This window comes from Oncorhynchus mykiss, chromosome 8 (genome assembly GCF_057628025.1).
Source record: "Oncorhynchus mykiss isolate SJ-2025 chromosome 8, ASM5762802v1, whole genome shotgun sequence".
In the NCBI taxonomy this organism is placed as follows: domain Eukaryota; kingdom Metazoa; phylum Chordata; class Actinopteri; order Salmoniformes; family Salmonidae; genus Oncorhynchus; species Oncorhynchus mykiss.
This window is the reverse complement of record NC_143029.1, coordinates 12,864,436-12,879,751: the sequence shown is the minus strand read 5'-3', so window position 1 is coordinate 12,879,751 and position 15,316 is coordinate 12,864,436. Positions and strand designations below refer to the sequence as shown.

At 44.0% G+C, this 15,316-nt stretch overlaps 1 protein-coding gene across 3 annotated transcripts; it reads right to left on the bottom strand.

Annotated features, from left to right (window-relative positions):
• ttbk2b (tau tubulin kinase 2b) lies at positions 1-14,741 on the bottom strand. 3 transcript variants are annotated; one of them, XM_021611553.3, is made up of 15 exons: positions 14,515-14,741; positions 13,211-13,336; positions 11,093-11,240; positions 10,818-10,891; positions 10,494-10,634; positions 9,975-10,079; positions 9,672-9,737; positions 7,863-7,955; positions 7,665-7,790; positions 7,284-7,441; positions 6,416-6,632; positions 5,750-5,967; positions 3,852-4,293; positions 2,831-3,549; positions 1-2,577 (listed from the first exon to the last, which is right to left on the bottom strand). In XM_021611553.3, the coding sequence occupies exons 2-15, from the start codon at positions 13,280-13,282 to the stop codon at positions 2,211-2,213; spliced, it is 2,946 nt and encodes a 981-aa protein (XP_021467228.2). In that variant the 5' UTR covers positions 13,283-13,336; positions 14,515-14,741; the 3' UTR covers positions 1-2,210. The 3 variants fall into 3 exon arrangements, with proteins under 3 accessions (XP_021467228.2, XP_021467227.2, XP_021467230.2); XM_021611552.3 differs by having other exon boundaries at positions 14,309-14,580; XM_021611555.3 differs by having other exon boundaries at positions 1-2,574; positions 14,309-14,580.
• Between the last annotated feature and the right edge of the window lie 575 nt (positions 14,742-15,316).

The window sequence follows — 15,316 nt, the reverse complement described above, 5'->3', positions numbered from 1 at the left end:
TTTTCTCTCAAATTTTATTGCACACATTTGTTTACATCCCTATTAGTGAGCATTTCTCCTTTGCCAAAATAATCCATCCACCTGACAGTTGTGGCATATCAAGAAGTTGATTAAACAGCATGACCATTACACAGGTGCACCTTGTGCTGGTGACAATTAAAGGCCACTCTAAAATGTGCAGTTTTGTCACACAACACAATGCCACAGATGTCTCAAGCTGAGGGAGCGTGCAATTGGCATTCTGACTGCATGAATGTCCACCAGAGCTGTTGCCAGAGAATTTAATGTTAATTTCTCTACCATAAACTGCCTCCAATGTCATTTTAGAGAATTTGCCAGTATGTCCAAACAGCCTCACATACCACGTATAGCGTTGTGTGGGCGAGCGGTTTGCTGATGTCAACGTTGTGAACAGAGTTCCCCATGGTAGCAGTGGGGTTAAGGTATGGGCAGGCATAAGCTATGGAAATTGAACACAATTGCATTTTATTGATAGCAGTTTGAATGCAGAGAAACTGTGATGAGGTCATGAGGCCCATTGTCGTGCCATTCATCCATCATCACCTCATGTTGTAGCATGATAATGCACGGCTCAATGTCTCAAGGTACTGCACACAATTCCTGGAAGCTGAAAATGTCACAGTTCTTCCATGGCCTACATACTTACCAGACAAGTCACCCATTGAGCGTGTTCCATTTCCCACCAATATCCAGCAACTTTGCACAGCCATTGAAGAGTGAGACAACATTCAACAGGCCACAATCAACACCTGATCAACTCTGTGAGAATGAGATGTCACGTGGCATGAGACAAATGGTGCTCACATGTGAAGTCCATAGATTAGGGCCTAATGGATTTATTTCAACTGACTGATTTCCTTATATGAACTGTAACTCAGTAACATCTTTGAAATTGTGGCATGTTACCTTTATATTTTTGTTTCACTAAATGCCATATGTACACCCGATTTGATTTTCTGCAATCCTGAAATTATGATAAATTATTCTGCAGTGGGGAAATGAAAAATACTCTTATTTTGCTGGTCTGCATCATAAATATATTTGATCGGGACCAGTTTATTAAAAAATACAGATTTTTTTTAAAGCGGACACTGTACAAATGATTAAAAAAAATAATATATTTGCAATGATATCCATGCACTTTTTTACATTAATTCAGTATGAGTTGTAATTTTTCTTTACATTCCAACATTGTGACACCTCTGCATGACCGAAGAGATTTTCTCACAACAAAAGCATACAAATACATTGTAAATATGCCAGAGTGAGTGACACTTTAAAATAGCTCAAATTTCAATTTGTTTCATCTACTGTAGTGGTTTCTAAAGGGAAGGAGGAATGAAGTTTACATACCCTGGTCCTCACAAATGAAGGCTGATGTGTTGGTGCAATAAGAGGAAAACGTAGTTTGATTGAACAGCATTAAAGTGCTCTCTATACTAGGGTAAAATGGTCCATATATACACACTAGGAGACCTCCTTTCCATTCCTCAAATATGATACAATACAGATATTTTTGGTCTCATTGCATACACACATACATAGTGTTAAGAGCACAGGACTAGGGTCGGGGAGAGAAGAGTTGGCATTCAAGGTTTTTTAGGAAACCTTTTCTTCGTTTCGACTGCAGAATCGAGCTACATTTGTCAAGTACTTTCAGTTCGAGACGCATCCAACAAATAAATAGACACATTCTATCATACATTTTACATTACATACAGTACATTCCCTGGAGTACAGTAGTAGATAATAGATATTTACACATGCTATCAAAGACCAGATACAGTATATTCTCTGTACATTCATTATTAAAGTCTTAGTCATCATTGCCGCCTGGGTCGCGTGCAGTGGGGAGAAAACGTTTTGAAACGGAGAGGTACATCCTGAACGTGTATTAACCGGAGCAAAACGTTTTACTACAGTGTGCCCTTCTGAACAGCAGGTTGTCATTTATTGGGATGACTCATGTACTGGAGACAGCTCTGCAGGTTGGTCACTAGCTGACACAGCCACAAAGTACAAAAATATAATTAACCCTATATAACTAACCCTATGAAGATCTAATTGTTACGATATATAGCCAATTTTTGACTTTGCAGCCGGCCTATCTAGTGGAAATCGCTGAGCTCTGCCTCCAGGACAACATTCATCCTCCTTCTGCACAACAACCTGTTGCCAATTCTGTCCACTTATCGGCTCACTTTGCCACTGCCTTTGCCCTCGTGGCTGGAGACCCTTCCTCGGGCACCGGGCCCTGCACCCCATGGTATTCCCTGCTGCCCGCTGAGCCTGTCCTGGGGGTACCGTGGAGGGGGAGGGGACCCCGAGAAGCTGGACGGAGAGCAGCTGCGCTCCACGAAGACCCCACCCCCCTCGCGGTGCTCGTGACGGGAGGGGGAGGAGCTGAGTGAGCGCTGCAGCAAGGAGGAGGAGCTACGGGGGCGCGGCGGTGGACTGAAGAGTGCACCGCCGCGGTCCTTCATCAGTTGGGTCAGGCTGGCCAGGAAGTCAGCATCGCTGGTGCTGCTGGCGCGCACCCGGAACCGCCGGTGCCTACTGGAGCAGAGAACAGAATAAAAAATAAAAAACTGCAACCCTTACTATTACAGCCTACCAAGGTTGCGTTTGGCAATGTTGTGGAACTTTCAGACACGGCTATGTAATGTAGAGCAGACAGAATGAAAAATAAGAGGCTGTCCAATGAGAAATTTGCCAGCGGAATTCATCACATTTCTATATGCAACGTGCCATAACGCTTGCCCTACTGAATGTTGCCCAGTGCTGTGACATCATGCCATGTTTTTTATACCTGTTGTCTACAGCCGGGCGGGTGGGCGGTTTCCCGGGAGGCGGGCGAGGCAGGAACCTGCCGGAGGAGGAGAGCTGCTGATGCTGCTCGGGCCCCAGAAGAGGGGAGTTAACGGGACGCGGGATCTTACTCCTGCTGCCCGAGGAGGAGAGCGAGAGGGAGAGGGGGTCACGGTCCTCCCCAAGCCAGTCGGAGCGTGAGCCGCGGTCCGAGCAGGACAGGAGACGCTCTCGGACACCACAGGGTAGCAGGTTGTCGCAGGAGAGGGATGGTGAGGGCGAGTGGGAGGGCGAGCCGGGCACAGGGCTGCTCCAGCGGTGACGGCGATCCGTGGTGAGGGGGGTGGGGGAATCCGGGGCGGTAGTTGGGTCTCGTACAGGGATGCGGCTCAGTCTGGACAAGGAGGGGGATTCCCTTTGCAGGAGGACCGGAGGGGGTGAGGAGGAGACAGTGACGGCATTCTCTGCGGTGCCTCTAGCTTTCTCAACCTGGGGGCGCTGGTTGGGTTCAGAGGAACGGTCGGGGAGGCCAGAGTCGCTCTCTGGGTCTTTATCGTTGGTGAGGTGGGCTGGGATGAGGCTTGGCACAGGGCTGGGGGCTGACTGGACCGTCTCACCAACCTTGCCCTCTTGGGGGTCGGTGGGTCTGGTGAACGGGGCCTCTAACGGTATGGCTTCACTCTTCTCTGTCACGGGGGACTGCGGTACGGGGTTGGGAGACTGTAAATAGAGACAGAAGGCAGAGATGATTGGGAGACGGGTTTGAGGAGGCACAAGTAGAGCAAAGTACAGATTTCTCTGTGTATCTGGTGTGTGTGTACAGTTCTTAGAATTCAAAAAAGAACCTGCAGTAAAGTAAAAAACATTTCCTTCAAAGTGGATGTAAATGCACCGTCAGGGCCATTTCTAAGAAATGCTGCACCAAAACATTTAGAAAAAGTAACATTTGAATTCCCAGAATAGATCTGTACGTATGCATGGAGTATCTGTGTGAGCATTTCTTCTGCCAAACCTTCACTCACCTGCTCCATCTGAGCTCGGCCCAAGTGGCCTAGCATCCCAGGCAGCCTCTTGCCGCCCAGTAACCAGGTACAGGGCAGGGCCATGTGGGACTGGACGGGACTGATTGGGCCTGAGGGAGGCTGTTGGTCCTGGGCCTCTGCTTGGGTCCCTGGTTTATCCCCATCCAGAGCGTCGTCTCCTGGAGGCTTGGCTGCCCCCAAGGCCCCGCTGCCTCCCCCCTGTTCCAGCTCCAGCATCACCCACTCCTGGGAGTCTCCCTCCTGGGGTACAGTGCTAAGGTTGAGGGCCACAAAGCCTCCACTGCTGGCCCCAGCCCCCTCCTCCTGGTCGGGGGTCCCTGTCGCCTGGTCATCATCGCAGGGGGTGTCAACCTGCTCCCCTTGCCCACCGCCGTTCTCTGGGATGGTCTTCTCTCGCTCCTGAGGACGCTGCTTCCCCAGACTGGAAATATAGAAGACATTTGGGAATTGACATTTGCGTAATCGTTCAATTCATCTTTAAAGTTGACTAATGGAAATTAGATCTGCCTAACTTGACAATGAACAGTCCAACAAAATAGAGCTTGGCTGAAACAAAAACCTGAATACAGAAGGGAGTCTTAAGGACTGTTCATTTGTTATAACAAATCACTCTGCCTTGTGCCTGCCTCGTCCTAGTGCAGTGGTTCTCAAACCTGTCGTTGGGGACCCTCAACAGTTCCATGTATTTGATCTCTTCCAGAGCTAGAACACTGATTTTACTTTTCAACTAATCATCAAGCCCTTGACTGGTGAATCAGGTGTGGTAGTTCAGGGTTAAAACCATACTGTGAAATGTCTAGCGGTCCCCAAGAGGTGGTTTGAGAAGCACTGTCCTAGTGCATATTGTAGCACAATATAAACAATTCAACTACTGTAGCACAATATAAACGATTCAACTACTGTAGCACAATATAAACGATTCAACTACTGTAGCACAATATAAACGATTCAACTACTATAGCACAATATAAACGATTCAACTACTGTAGCACAATATAAACGATTCAACTACTGTAGCACAATATAAACGATTCAACTACTGTAGCACAATATAAACAATTCAACTACTGTAGCACAATAAACAATTCAACTACTGTAGCACAATATAAACAATTCAACTACTGTAGCACAATATAAACGATTCAACTACTGTAGCACAATATAAACAATTCAACTACTGTAGCACAATATAAACAATTCAACTACTGTAGCACAATATAAACGATTCAACTACTGTAGCACAATATAAACAATTCAACTACTGTAGCACAATATAAACGATTCAACTACTGTAGCACAATATAAACAATTCAACTACTGTAGCACAATATAAACAATTCAACTACTGTAGCACAATATAAACGATTCAACTACTGTAGCACAATATAAACAATTCAACTACTGTAGCACAATATAAACAATTCAACTACTGTAGCACAATATAAACGATTCAACTACTGTAGCACAATATAAACGATTCAACTACTGTAGCACAATATAAACGATTCAACTACTGTAGCACAATATAAACAATTCAACTACTGTAGCACAATATAAACGATTCAACTACTGTAGCACAATATAAACGATTCAACTACTGTAGCACAATATAAACGATTCAACTACTGTAGCACAATATAAACAATTCAACTACTGTAGCACAATATAAACGATTCAACTACTGTAGCACAATATAAACAAGTCAACTACTGTAGCACAATATAAACGATTCAACTACTGTAGCACAATATAAACAATTCAACTACTGTAGCACAATATAAACAAGTCAACTACTGTAGCACAATATAAACAATTCAACTACTGTAGCACAATATAAACAAGTCAACTACTGTAGCACAATGGTAAAAGGAACTGACTAGGCCTCGAGGAAGCGTTCAATGGTGGGCTTGGGTTCGGGGGCCAGTCTCTTCTCAAAGGCCAGGCTCTGGCTGTGTCTCATTCTCCGGAGCAGGGGGGCTGCCCGGTCTAGGAACATGGTCTCTGAGCGCACCCGTCTGGGAGAGCTCTGGACGGAACCTGTGTTGGGGCTCTGGTTACCCCCCTGGTTCTGGCTGTGCTCGTCCTCACTCACCACCTGGAGAAAGGGTAGGAATGTGTCACAAAAAAGGTGTTGGGAGTAGGAAATACTATTTTAAAGGTAGATTCCACGATATGAAGTTAACAAAGCCAGGTGACTTCCTACACACACACACAAAGAGAGGATGAGGTAAGAGGCTAATCTCATTCAGCCCCTTGCTTCTCCCTTAGTAATATATTTGATTGCTGTTGCTGTCTATGCTCAGGTCATATCGTCACATAATTGCGTCTCAGTGGTGTTCTGCACATTGTTAATGTAGCTGGACTAAGAACAGTAGAGTAGCTTGAAAAATGCTGCTGGTGACGTAGACAAGGTTAGCTGAACTGCAGCAGTTAAAGGAAACTAACAGGGGTGTTTCTTTCATAGCATGTGTTCCTCTGTCTCAAACCCTGTATTTATTTTTATGGTCAATACATTTTAAAAGTGTGTGTGTTCCAATCCGGACCTTCCTGATGAGTGTTTTTTGTTGTTTCAGGGCTGCGGTGTGTTTTCGGTTGCGATTGCGGTCCATCTCCTCCCACACGTCGGCACCCTGGGCAGCACGTTGGTGCTGGGCCGGGATGGGGGGACAGTTGTCGGCGTCGCTTAGGCGCTCGCCCTGCAGTACGTCCTCAGTGTTCTCCCTCTGCAGCTCGCCGGGGAGCACCGAGGCGTTGGCCATGCTGGGGGAAGAGAGAGAGAAGGACAAAGGGAGAACGAGAAAGATAAGAGAGAGTAAGAGACAGCAGAGAGAGCGAGGCAGGGGGGAGTGAATGAGAAAAGGAGAGAGATGAGATAGAGGAAAAAGAGGTGGAAGGTCATTCAGCTGCTACTTCTCAGAGCACAAATTAGGACTGTGGTTTCCATGGGGATCTCTGACTGACTATGAAGGTTTCCCCTTCCCCCTGAAAAGCTTGGAGTGTAAAAACAACCTATGGGTTGACTGGCATGAGTCGGACACAAGTTGGATCCCGTCAATTTGAAGGAAGATATTATAGTCCAATCAGCAAATGCTGACCAATGAGGCATTAATTACAAGCATTCACACAAATATTCTGCATCCCACCAATCAACAAGAAGCCAGACAAAGTACATTTCTGAATCTTAGAATAGAACAGTTACTACTTTGGATCTGAGTTGCAAAATTTCGTGAACTTTCCCAAAATGACCAGGTTTTCCAGAAATCCAGGTTGAAAGATTCCTGGAATGGGGATGGAATAAGCAGGAATTTTGATTAAGTTACCCAACTTTTGCAACCCTACTTCTGATACCACACAGTTCTACCTTTCCCCTACTTTTTTAAACAATTAGTCCACCATTATTTCAGTTCTTACCCCATGTAAGCTGGTGTGAGGCGGGTGAATTGCTGAGCGGTGGTGGCCGAAGCGGTGATGGTTAGCATATCCTCCGAGTCGCACCTCTCCCAGTCATACGGGTCGTTCTCCAACACACTTTGACTCTTCATGGCATTCTCAAACACTGATATTAGTAGCTGGAACAGAACAACCCAAACCATTGATATTTAGCATTACAAGACAACAGGAAGATAATCTATTGTCGGCAGACAGAGGCACAGGGGTTGGGGTCTTTTCCATCCAAATTCAGTCAAATTAGGAAGTAAATAAAAATTCAAATTCCAGTTTGAGAAAGATTGGAATTTCAGTTTATTTACTGGATATTTATGAGGTAACGAGCATATATGGAAAGCTATAGACCTGATAGTCAGGCTTAGTGTAGTAGTCCAAGGTCAGGATATGATCCAGGAAGACGCTGAACTCTGAAGGGAGATGTTTGAGCATTAGGTGATGGTCGTAGGCCTCCTTCAGGTTCCCCACCTGTTCCTGTGAGTAGAGAGAAAAGAACATGAACACACATGCACGTACACATACACATGCACACACACACACACTTACTTTGTCTTTGACCTTCCTCCATGGTAGCTGGCCCACCATGAACTCCACCAGCATGTAGAAGAGAGACCAGAGGTCGTCATGGCGACCCATCTCCTGCAGACCCCAGACACACACATCATGTGTGAGCAAGGTGAGAACAGTCATACAGCTGTATATATATACACACAGTACCAGTCAAAAGTTAGGACACACCTACTCATTCCTACCTGGTTAATTAAAGGTTAAATAAAAAATAAAATAAAAAAATCCTGGGTTTTTCTTTATTTTTACTATTTTCTACATTGTAGAATAATAGTGAAGACGTCAAAACTATGAAATTACACATATGGAATCATGTGGTGACCAAAAAAGTGTTAAACAAATCAAAATATATTTTATATTTCAGATTCTTCAAAGTTGCCTTGATGACAGCTTTGCACACTTGTAGCATTCTCTCAACCAGCTTCACGAGGAATGTTTTTCCAACAGTCTTGTTGGCTGCTTTTCGTTCACTCTGCGGTCCAACTCATCCCAAACCATTTCAATTGGGTTGAGGTCAAGAGATTGTGAAGGCCAGGTCATCTGATGCAGCATTCCATCACTCTCCTTCTTGGTCAAATAGCCCTTACACAGCCTGGAGGTGGGTTTTGGGTCATTGTCCTGTTGAAATACAAATTATAGTCCCACTAAGCGCAAACCGGATGGGATGGCGTATCGCTGCAGAATGTTGTGGTAGCCATGCTGGTTAAGTATGCCTTGAATTCTAAATACATCACTGACAGTGTCACCAGCAAAGCACCCCCACACCACCTCCTCCAAGCTTCAAGGTGGGAACTACACATGCAGAGATCATCTGTTCACCTACTCTGCGTCTCACAAAGACAAACCAGTTGGAACCAAAAATCTCAAATTTGGACTCATCAGACTAAAGGACAGATTTCCACTGGTCTAATGTCCTTTGCTCATGTTTCTTGGCCAAAGCAAGTCTCTTCTTCTTATTGTTGTCCTTTAGTAGTTGTTTCTTTGCAGAAATTCGACCATGAAGGCCTGATTCACGCAATCTCCTCTGAACAGTTGATGTGTCTGTTTCTTGAACTCTGTGAAGCACTTATTTGGGCTGCAATTTCCGAGGCTGGTAACTCTAATGAACTTATCCTCTGCAGCAGAGGTAACTCTGGCTGTCCTCACAAGAGCCAGTTTCATCATAGCGCTTGATGGTTTTTGCAACTGCACTTGAAGAAACTTTAAACATTTTTGAAATGTTCATGTCTTAAAGTAATGATGGACTGTCATTTCTCTTTGCTTATTTAAGCTGTTCCTGCCATAATATGGACTTGGTCTTTTACCAAATATCTTCTGTATACCACCCCTACGTTGTCACAACACAACTGATTGGCTCAAACACATTAAGGAAAGAAATTCCCCAAATTAACTTTTAACAAGGCACACCTGTTAATTGAAATGCATTCCAGGTGACTACCTCATGAAGCTGGTTGAGAGAATGCCAAGAGTGTAAAAAGCTGTCATCAAGGTGGCTACATTGAAGAATCTCAAATATAAAATATATTTTGATTGTTTAACACTTTTTTGGTTACTACATGATTCCATATATGTTATTTAATAGTTGTGATGTCTTCACTATTATTCTACAATGTAGAAAATAGTACAAATGAAGAAAACCCCTGGAATGAGTAGGTGTGTCCAAACTTTTTACTGGTACTCTGTGTGTGTGTGTGTGTGTGTGTGTGTGTGTGTGTGTGTGTGTGTGTGTGTGTGTATATATATATATATATGGTTGACCCCAAGTAAAGGAGAGGGGGAGAGACTCACCTTATTCTTGTGTGCATTGACTGAGGCATAGCGCACAGTTCCTCTGAACCCTGCCACGGGACGGGGCTGAGAGAAAGAGAAGAGCGAGAGAGAAAGAGAGAGAGATAAGAAATTAGATTCAAGCTGGAGTATTTACATTAGCATACTACTTAGAATGCATCCCCAATACATTGCTTCATTATAAGTGGACATTGGACTGTAGCCAGAGAATTGCACAAATGAAACTGGGACCTAATACATAAACACACACACACACACGCACGCTGCAGGCAGGCACGCACACACACAGGGAGGAATACTTACAGGGCGCACTTCCTGACAAGAGTTGGTGAATTGCCGGGCCAGACCAAAGTCAAGCATGTAGCAGCATCGGCACGTGCTGGCCAGGCGCCCCATGGCAAAGTTTGACTGGAGCGGTAAAACACACAGGTAACATCAGTCAGTGCTACTCAGTCTCGTCCTTAACATTAATCTGATTGAACAGGCAATTATCTCAAGGTAAACCCGGTAACACTTTTCTGCAGAGCCTGGTATAAAATAAGTACCATGTACTATTATTGTCTCATTAAATGTTCCTTCTTAATAAAAATGTCTGGGATTTAGTCAGGATCATTACGAGATGACCAGGAGACATTATAAGGGGGTCATACATGCTTATGACAAGTTGTGCAATACATTATTACTGGATAATAATGCGATATACCTGCATTAATGATTTAAGTTAAGGTGTTACTAGGAAATCCTTTATGCTCTCATTTGGTTCCCTCACTCCTGATGCATCACCCCCCATTGTTCCCTCGTCGTGACCCCATGACCTCTCACCGGTTTGATGTCCCGATGCAGGAAGCCCACAGAGTGGATGCTCTCGATGGCTTCCAGCATCTGCCTGCCCAGCCTCAGAGTGGTGGAGATGGTGAAGGTGCCACGAGACATAGTTCTGCGCAGGTCTGCCAGATTCCTCCCCTATAGGACACAGAAAAGCAATGTTTGTGGGATGGAGTATGGGACATTGTCATGGTCACCCAAGGCTGAGCTACTCAATCATGCATTTACACACATTTTTAAATACGTTATTTGAATCCACAAATAACATTACAATCAAAATGTTTCAAATATTCCAATGCGCGGACACGCTGCACAGCCTACCTGAAGCTCCATCACCACATAGTTGAAGCGGTCATTACGACCACAGCCCACAAAGCGACACACGTGATCTTTCCCTGAAACAGAGAAACATAAATGTAGCTTACATGTCCTAAGGCACACCAGGTATGTACCGTATCTGGCTAAATGATTCATCTAAATATGCAATCAATATTTTCCATAAAGGTTTGATGCAGGTTTTTAAGTGAATTTCCTAGTTATGGACATTTCGGTGTTTTACTAACGATGTCCATTTTAGACGTATTCCTCTCTCTCACCCTGGAGCTTCTTTAGCACAGCCACTTCCATCTTCAGCACCTGTTTGGGCTGCTGTGCAGACTCCACCTTCAGGGCCACGTTGACCTGGCTCAGTTGATCCAGTACCTCGTAGATCTCCCCGAAGCCTCCCCCGCCAATCTTCTTCACCTGCAAATGGAATGGAGGAGAAGGTAGAATTCAGGTAGTAAAGAAAGAAGAGAGGTGGTGAGAGGAGAGAAAGCGACAATGAAAATCTAAGTGTCCTGTGTGAAAAGTTACGTACTGTACCTAGGGGGAAAACAATGGTACACACACCAGCAGTCCATATCCTACGTTGAACATGATATTCTAAAGAAATGTTGAATTAATGAACACTTACGTAACACATTATAGAAAGCCGCCTTGAAAATACAGTGCCTTGCGAAAGTATTCGGCCCCCTTGAACTTTGCGACCTTTTGCCACATTTCAGGCTTCAAACATAAAGATATAAAACTGTATTTTTTTGTGAAGAATCAACAACAAGTGGGACACAATCATGAAGTTGAACGGCATTTATTGGATATTTCAAACTTTTTTAACAAATCAAAAAAAAATAATTGGGCGTGCAAAATTATTCAGACCCTTTACTTTCAGTGCAGCAAACTCTCTCCAGAAGTTCAGTGAGGATCTCTGAATGATCCAATGTTGATCTAAATGACTAATGATGATAAATACAATCCACCTGCCTGTGTGTAATCAAGCCTCCGTATAAATGCACCTGCACTGTGATAGTCTCAGAGGTCCGTTAAAAGCGCAGAGAGCATCATGAAGAACAAGGAACACACCAGGCAGGTCCGAGATACTGTTGTGAAGAAGTTTAAAGCCGGATTTGGATACAAAAATATTTCCCAAGCTTTAAACATCCCAAGGAGCACTGTGCAAGCGATAATATAAGTATCAGACCACTGCAAATCTACCAAGACCTGGCTGTCCCTCTAAACTTTCAGCTCATACAAGGAGAAGACTGATCAGAGATGCAGCCAAGAGGCCCATGATCACTCTGGATGAACTGCAGAGATCTACAGCTGAGGTGGGAGACTCTGTCCATAGGACAACAATCAGTCGTATATTGCACAAATCTGGCCTTTATGGAAGAGTGGCAAGAAGAAAGCTATTTCTTAAAGATATCCATAAAAAGTGTCGTTTAAAGTTTGCCACAAGCCACCTGGGAGACACACCAAACATGTGGAAGAAGGTGCTCTGGTCAGATGAAACCAAAATTGAACTTTTTGGCAACAATGCAAAACATTATGTTTGGCGTAAAAGCAACACAGCTCATCACCCTGAACACACCATCCCCACTGTCAAACATGGTGGTGGCAGCAACATAGTTTGGGCCTGCTTTTCTTCAGCAGGGACAGGGAAGATGGTTAAAATTGATGGGAAGATGGATGGAGCCAAATACAGGACCATTCTGGAAGAAAACCTGATGGAGTCTGCAAAAGACCTGAGACTGGGACTGAGATTTGTCTTCCAACAAGACAATGATCCAAAACATAAAGCAAAATCTACAATGGAATGGTTCAAAAATAAACATATCCAGGTGTTAGAATGGCCAAGTCAAAGTCCAGACCTGAATCCAATCGAGAATCTGTGGAAAGAACTGAAAACTGCTGTTCACAAATGCTCTCCATCCAACCTCACTGAGCTCGAGCTGTTTTGCAAGGAGGAATGGGAAAAAATGTCAGTCTCTCGATGTGCAAAACTGATAGAGACATACCCCAAGCGACTTATAGCTGTAATCGCAGCAAAAGGTGGCGCTACAAAGTATTAACTTAAGGGGGCTGAATAATTTTGCACGCCCAATTTTTCAGTTTTTGATTTGTTAAAAAAGTTTGAAATATCCAATAAATGTCGTTCCACTTCATGATTGTGTCCCACTTGTTGTTGATTCTTCACAAAAAAATACAGTTTTATATCTTTATGTTTGAAGCCTGAAATGTGGCAAAAGGTCGCAAAGTTCAAGGGGGCCGAATACTTTCGCAAGGCACTGTATCTCTGCTGCAGTCTGGCTATGAGAAAGGGCGCAGCAACAAAACAGATTTGACGCAAGCTAGCTGTGCCCTTTCTGCAGCCGGAAGTATTTATAGTCACTCACCACTCTCCATCTCTCCCGGACCAGGTCTGTCACTGACAGGATGTCTGCCGCCTGCTCTACAACGCAACTCATCTCGAGTGCTCCCAACGAAGGTCTGAACCTGGCATTAGTGTCACTGGCTTCTTACTGCAGTAAGGGAGAAAGGACAGAGAATGAGATGTTTAATCTGACAAAACATGCAAAAGTATTGGAGACCTTGGCTACCTCCATCTACATGTGTCCTCAGTGAGATGTCATAATTTGCGTGCTGTCACTGTCATTCACCAATAAACTAATGTAAAGGACGTATTGAAAGATTTTAATCTATTTGTTTATACCCACAGCTATAACAATTATTATTGTTTATATCAAACTGGATAATCACTGAAAATATGAATAGCCCAATCCGCAGAATCTACAACCTCTATTGCACGCTAGCTACTTTTTTTTGTCAAGTCCTTTACTGCACTAGGTGGTTTTAAGAATGGTAATGCATGAGTATTACACACTGACAGAATGACATTAGAGCTGCTTGTTCACAACTTCCCTTAACCCTCTTTGATGCTTCAGTTAGCCAACAGACATAGCTAGCTAGCAATTTACCAAACCAACATATCAATCCTATTCCAGCATACTCAGCACATTTAGACAAACTCTGTCAATAAGAATTTGATTTGATATTATCGGCCAAGCTGGTTGGATCGCTAGCTAACGTTAGGTCTAATGTCTTGCAGTAGAGGGAGAAATTGTACAGTTAACTGGCATTGATACAATTTGCTAGCCTGCACCAGGACGACCTTACCTTGCTTCGCTTAACAATAAAGCGCCACCCTCTGGCTCTGCATCCACTGCCTGGCAGCGTTAGCTAGTTATCAACAAACCAATGCTAGCGAAGCTATCTTTCTAGATAACTAACGTTAGCTAGTTACAGTACATACCTAACTATCCGACATGTACCAGCTAGTTAGTTGGTACAAGCAAATGTTTTTTTCTTATCTCTTTCTTGTCTCTTAGCTACCTAGCAAAATAGCTAGCATGCTATTTAACGTTAGCTAGCCTAGCTAGCAAGGCAGATGCACATGCGGCAGTTTCATCCTAACTTATTACATCCAAACCTACCTTGTTTGATTGCACCATTTCCAAACATGTAGCTACTATTTAAAATGCAGGCAGTTAACTGACATATCCACATATCCATTGCTGTGAGTCCTGCTTTCAACTCTTAAAACATGTTATTGTGCACATAACGGAATGGCTAGAAGGTTTCTCCTCCGCTCATTCACCCAACAGCATCGGTTACGTCACGGGCAAGCGCTCCCCCTTACATTGATCATCCCTCTGCATCTTTGCAGAGTTCTCTCTGTTTATCTCCGCTGCCGGGGTAGGAAGACGGAATATAGATGTCACTGTCACAGCATTATCAGAACCAACAGTGTTTCCTGGCACATGCGGAGAATGTGATGAGATTGTGAGAGTACAGTATTATGCGCAAAAAAAAGTGGCACCCTCAGGACAGCAACGCAGAGTCAATGCAGAGTCAGTGCAGTACTGCATTGACACCTGAATATTATTGACAATGACAGGGTACTGGCATTGAACAAATTGCAGTTCAGACAGCCAATTAAATCAATGCTAGTTGTGCAATAAAATGCTACAATAGATATCTTTGGAAATTCAAATGATGCTTTATGATATATATCCACATATCCAAAGTATGACGGCGCGGCAGGTAGCCTAGTGGTCAGAGAGTTGGGTCAGTAACAGAAAGGTTGCTATATCGAATCCCCGAGCTGACAAGGTACAAATCTGTCGTTCAGCTCCTGAACATGCCAGTTAGCCCACTGTTCCTAGGCTGTCATTGTAAATAAGAATTGTGTTCTTGACTGAGCAGTGACGCTTTCAAAAAGAGAGAAGTTAAATGCACTCCGGGGGCTTATGTGTTTGACTTGCCTAGTTAAATAAATATGACATTGCCTAGTGTACTACCCAAATGAGACACATGTATTTGGCCGTGCATGCACACTTCAACATGTGACCCATTTGGGAGCCCCCCTGAAGGAAATCCCCCTCAGAAGCACTGGGTAGAATCGATTATGCTGAGCTGCGGGGTACCGGTCCATGGCCCAT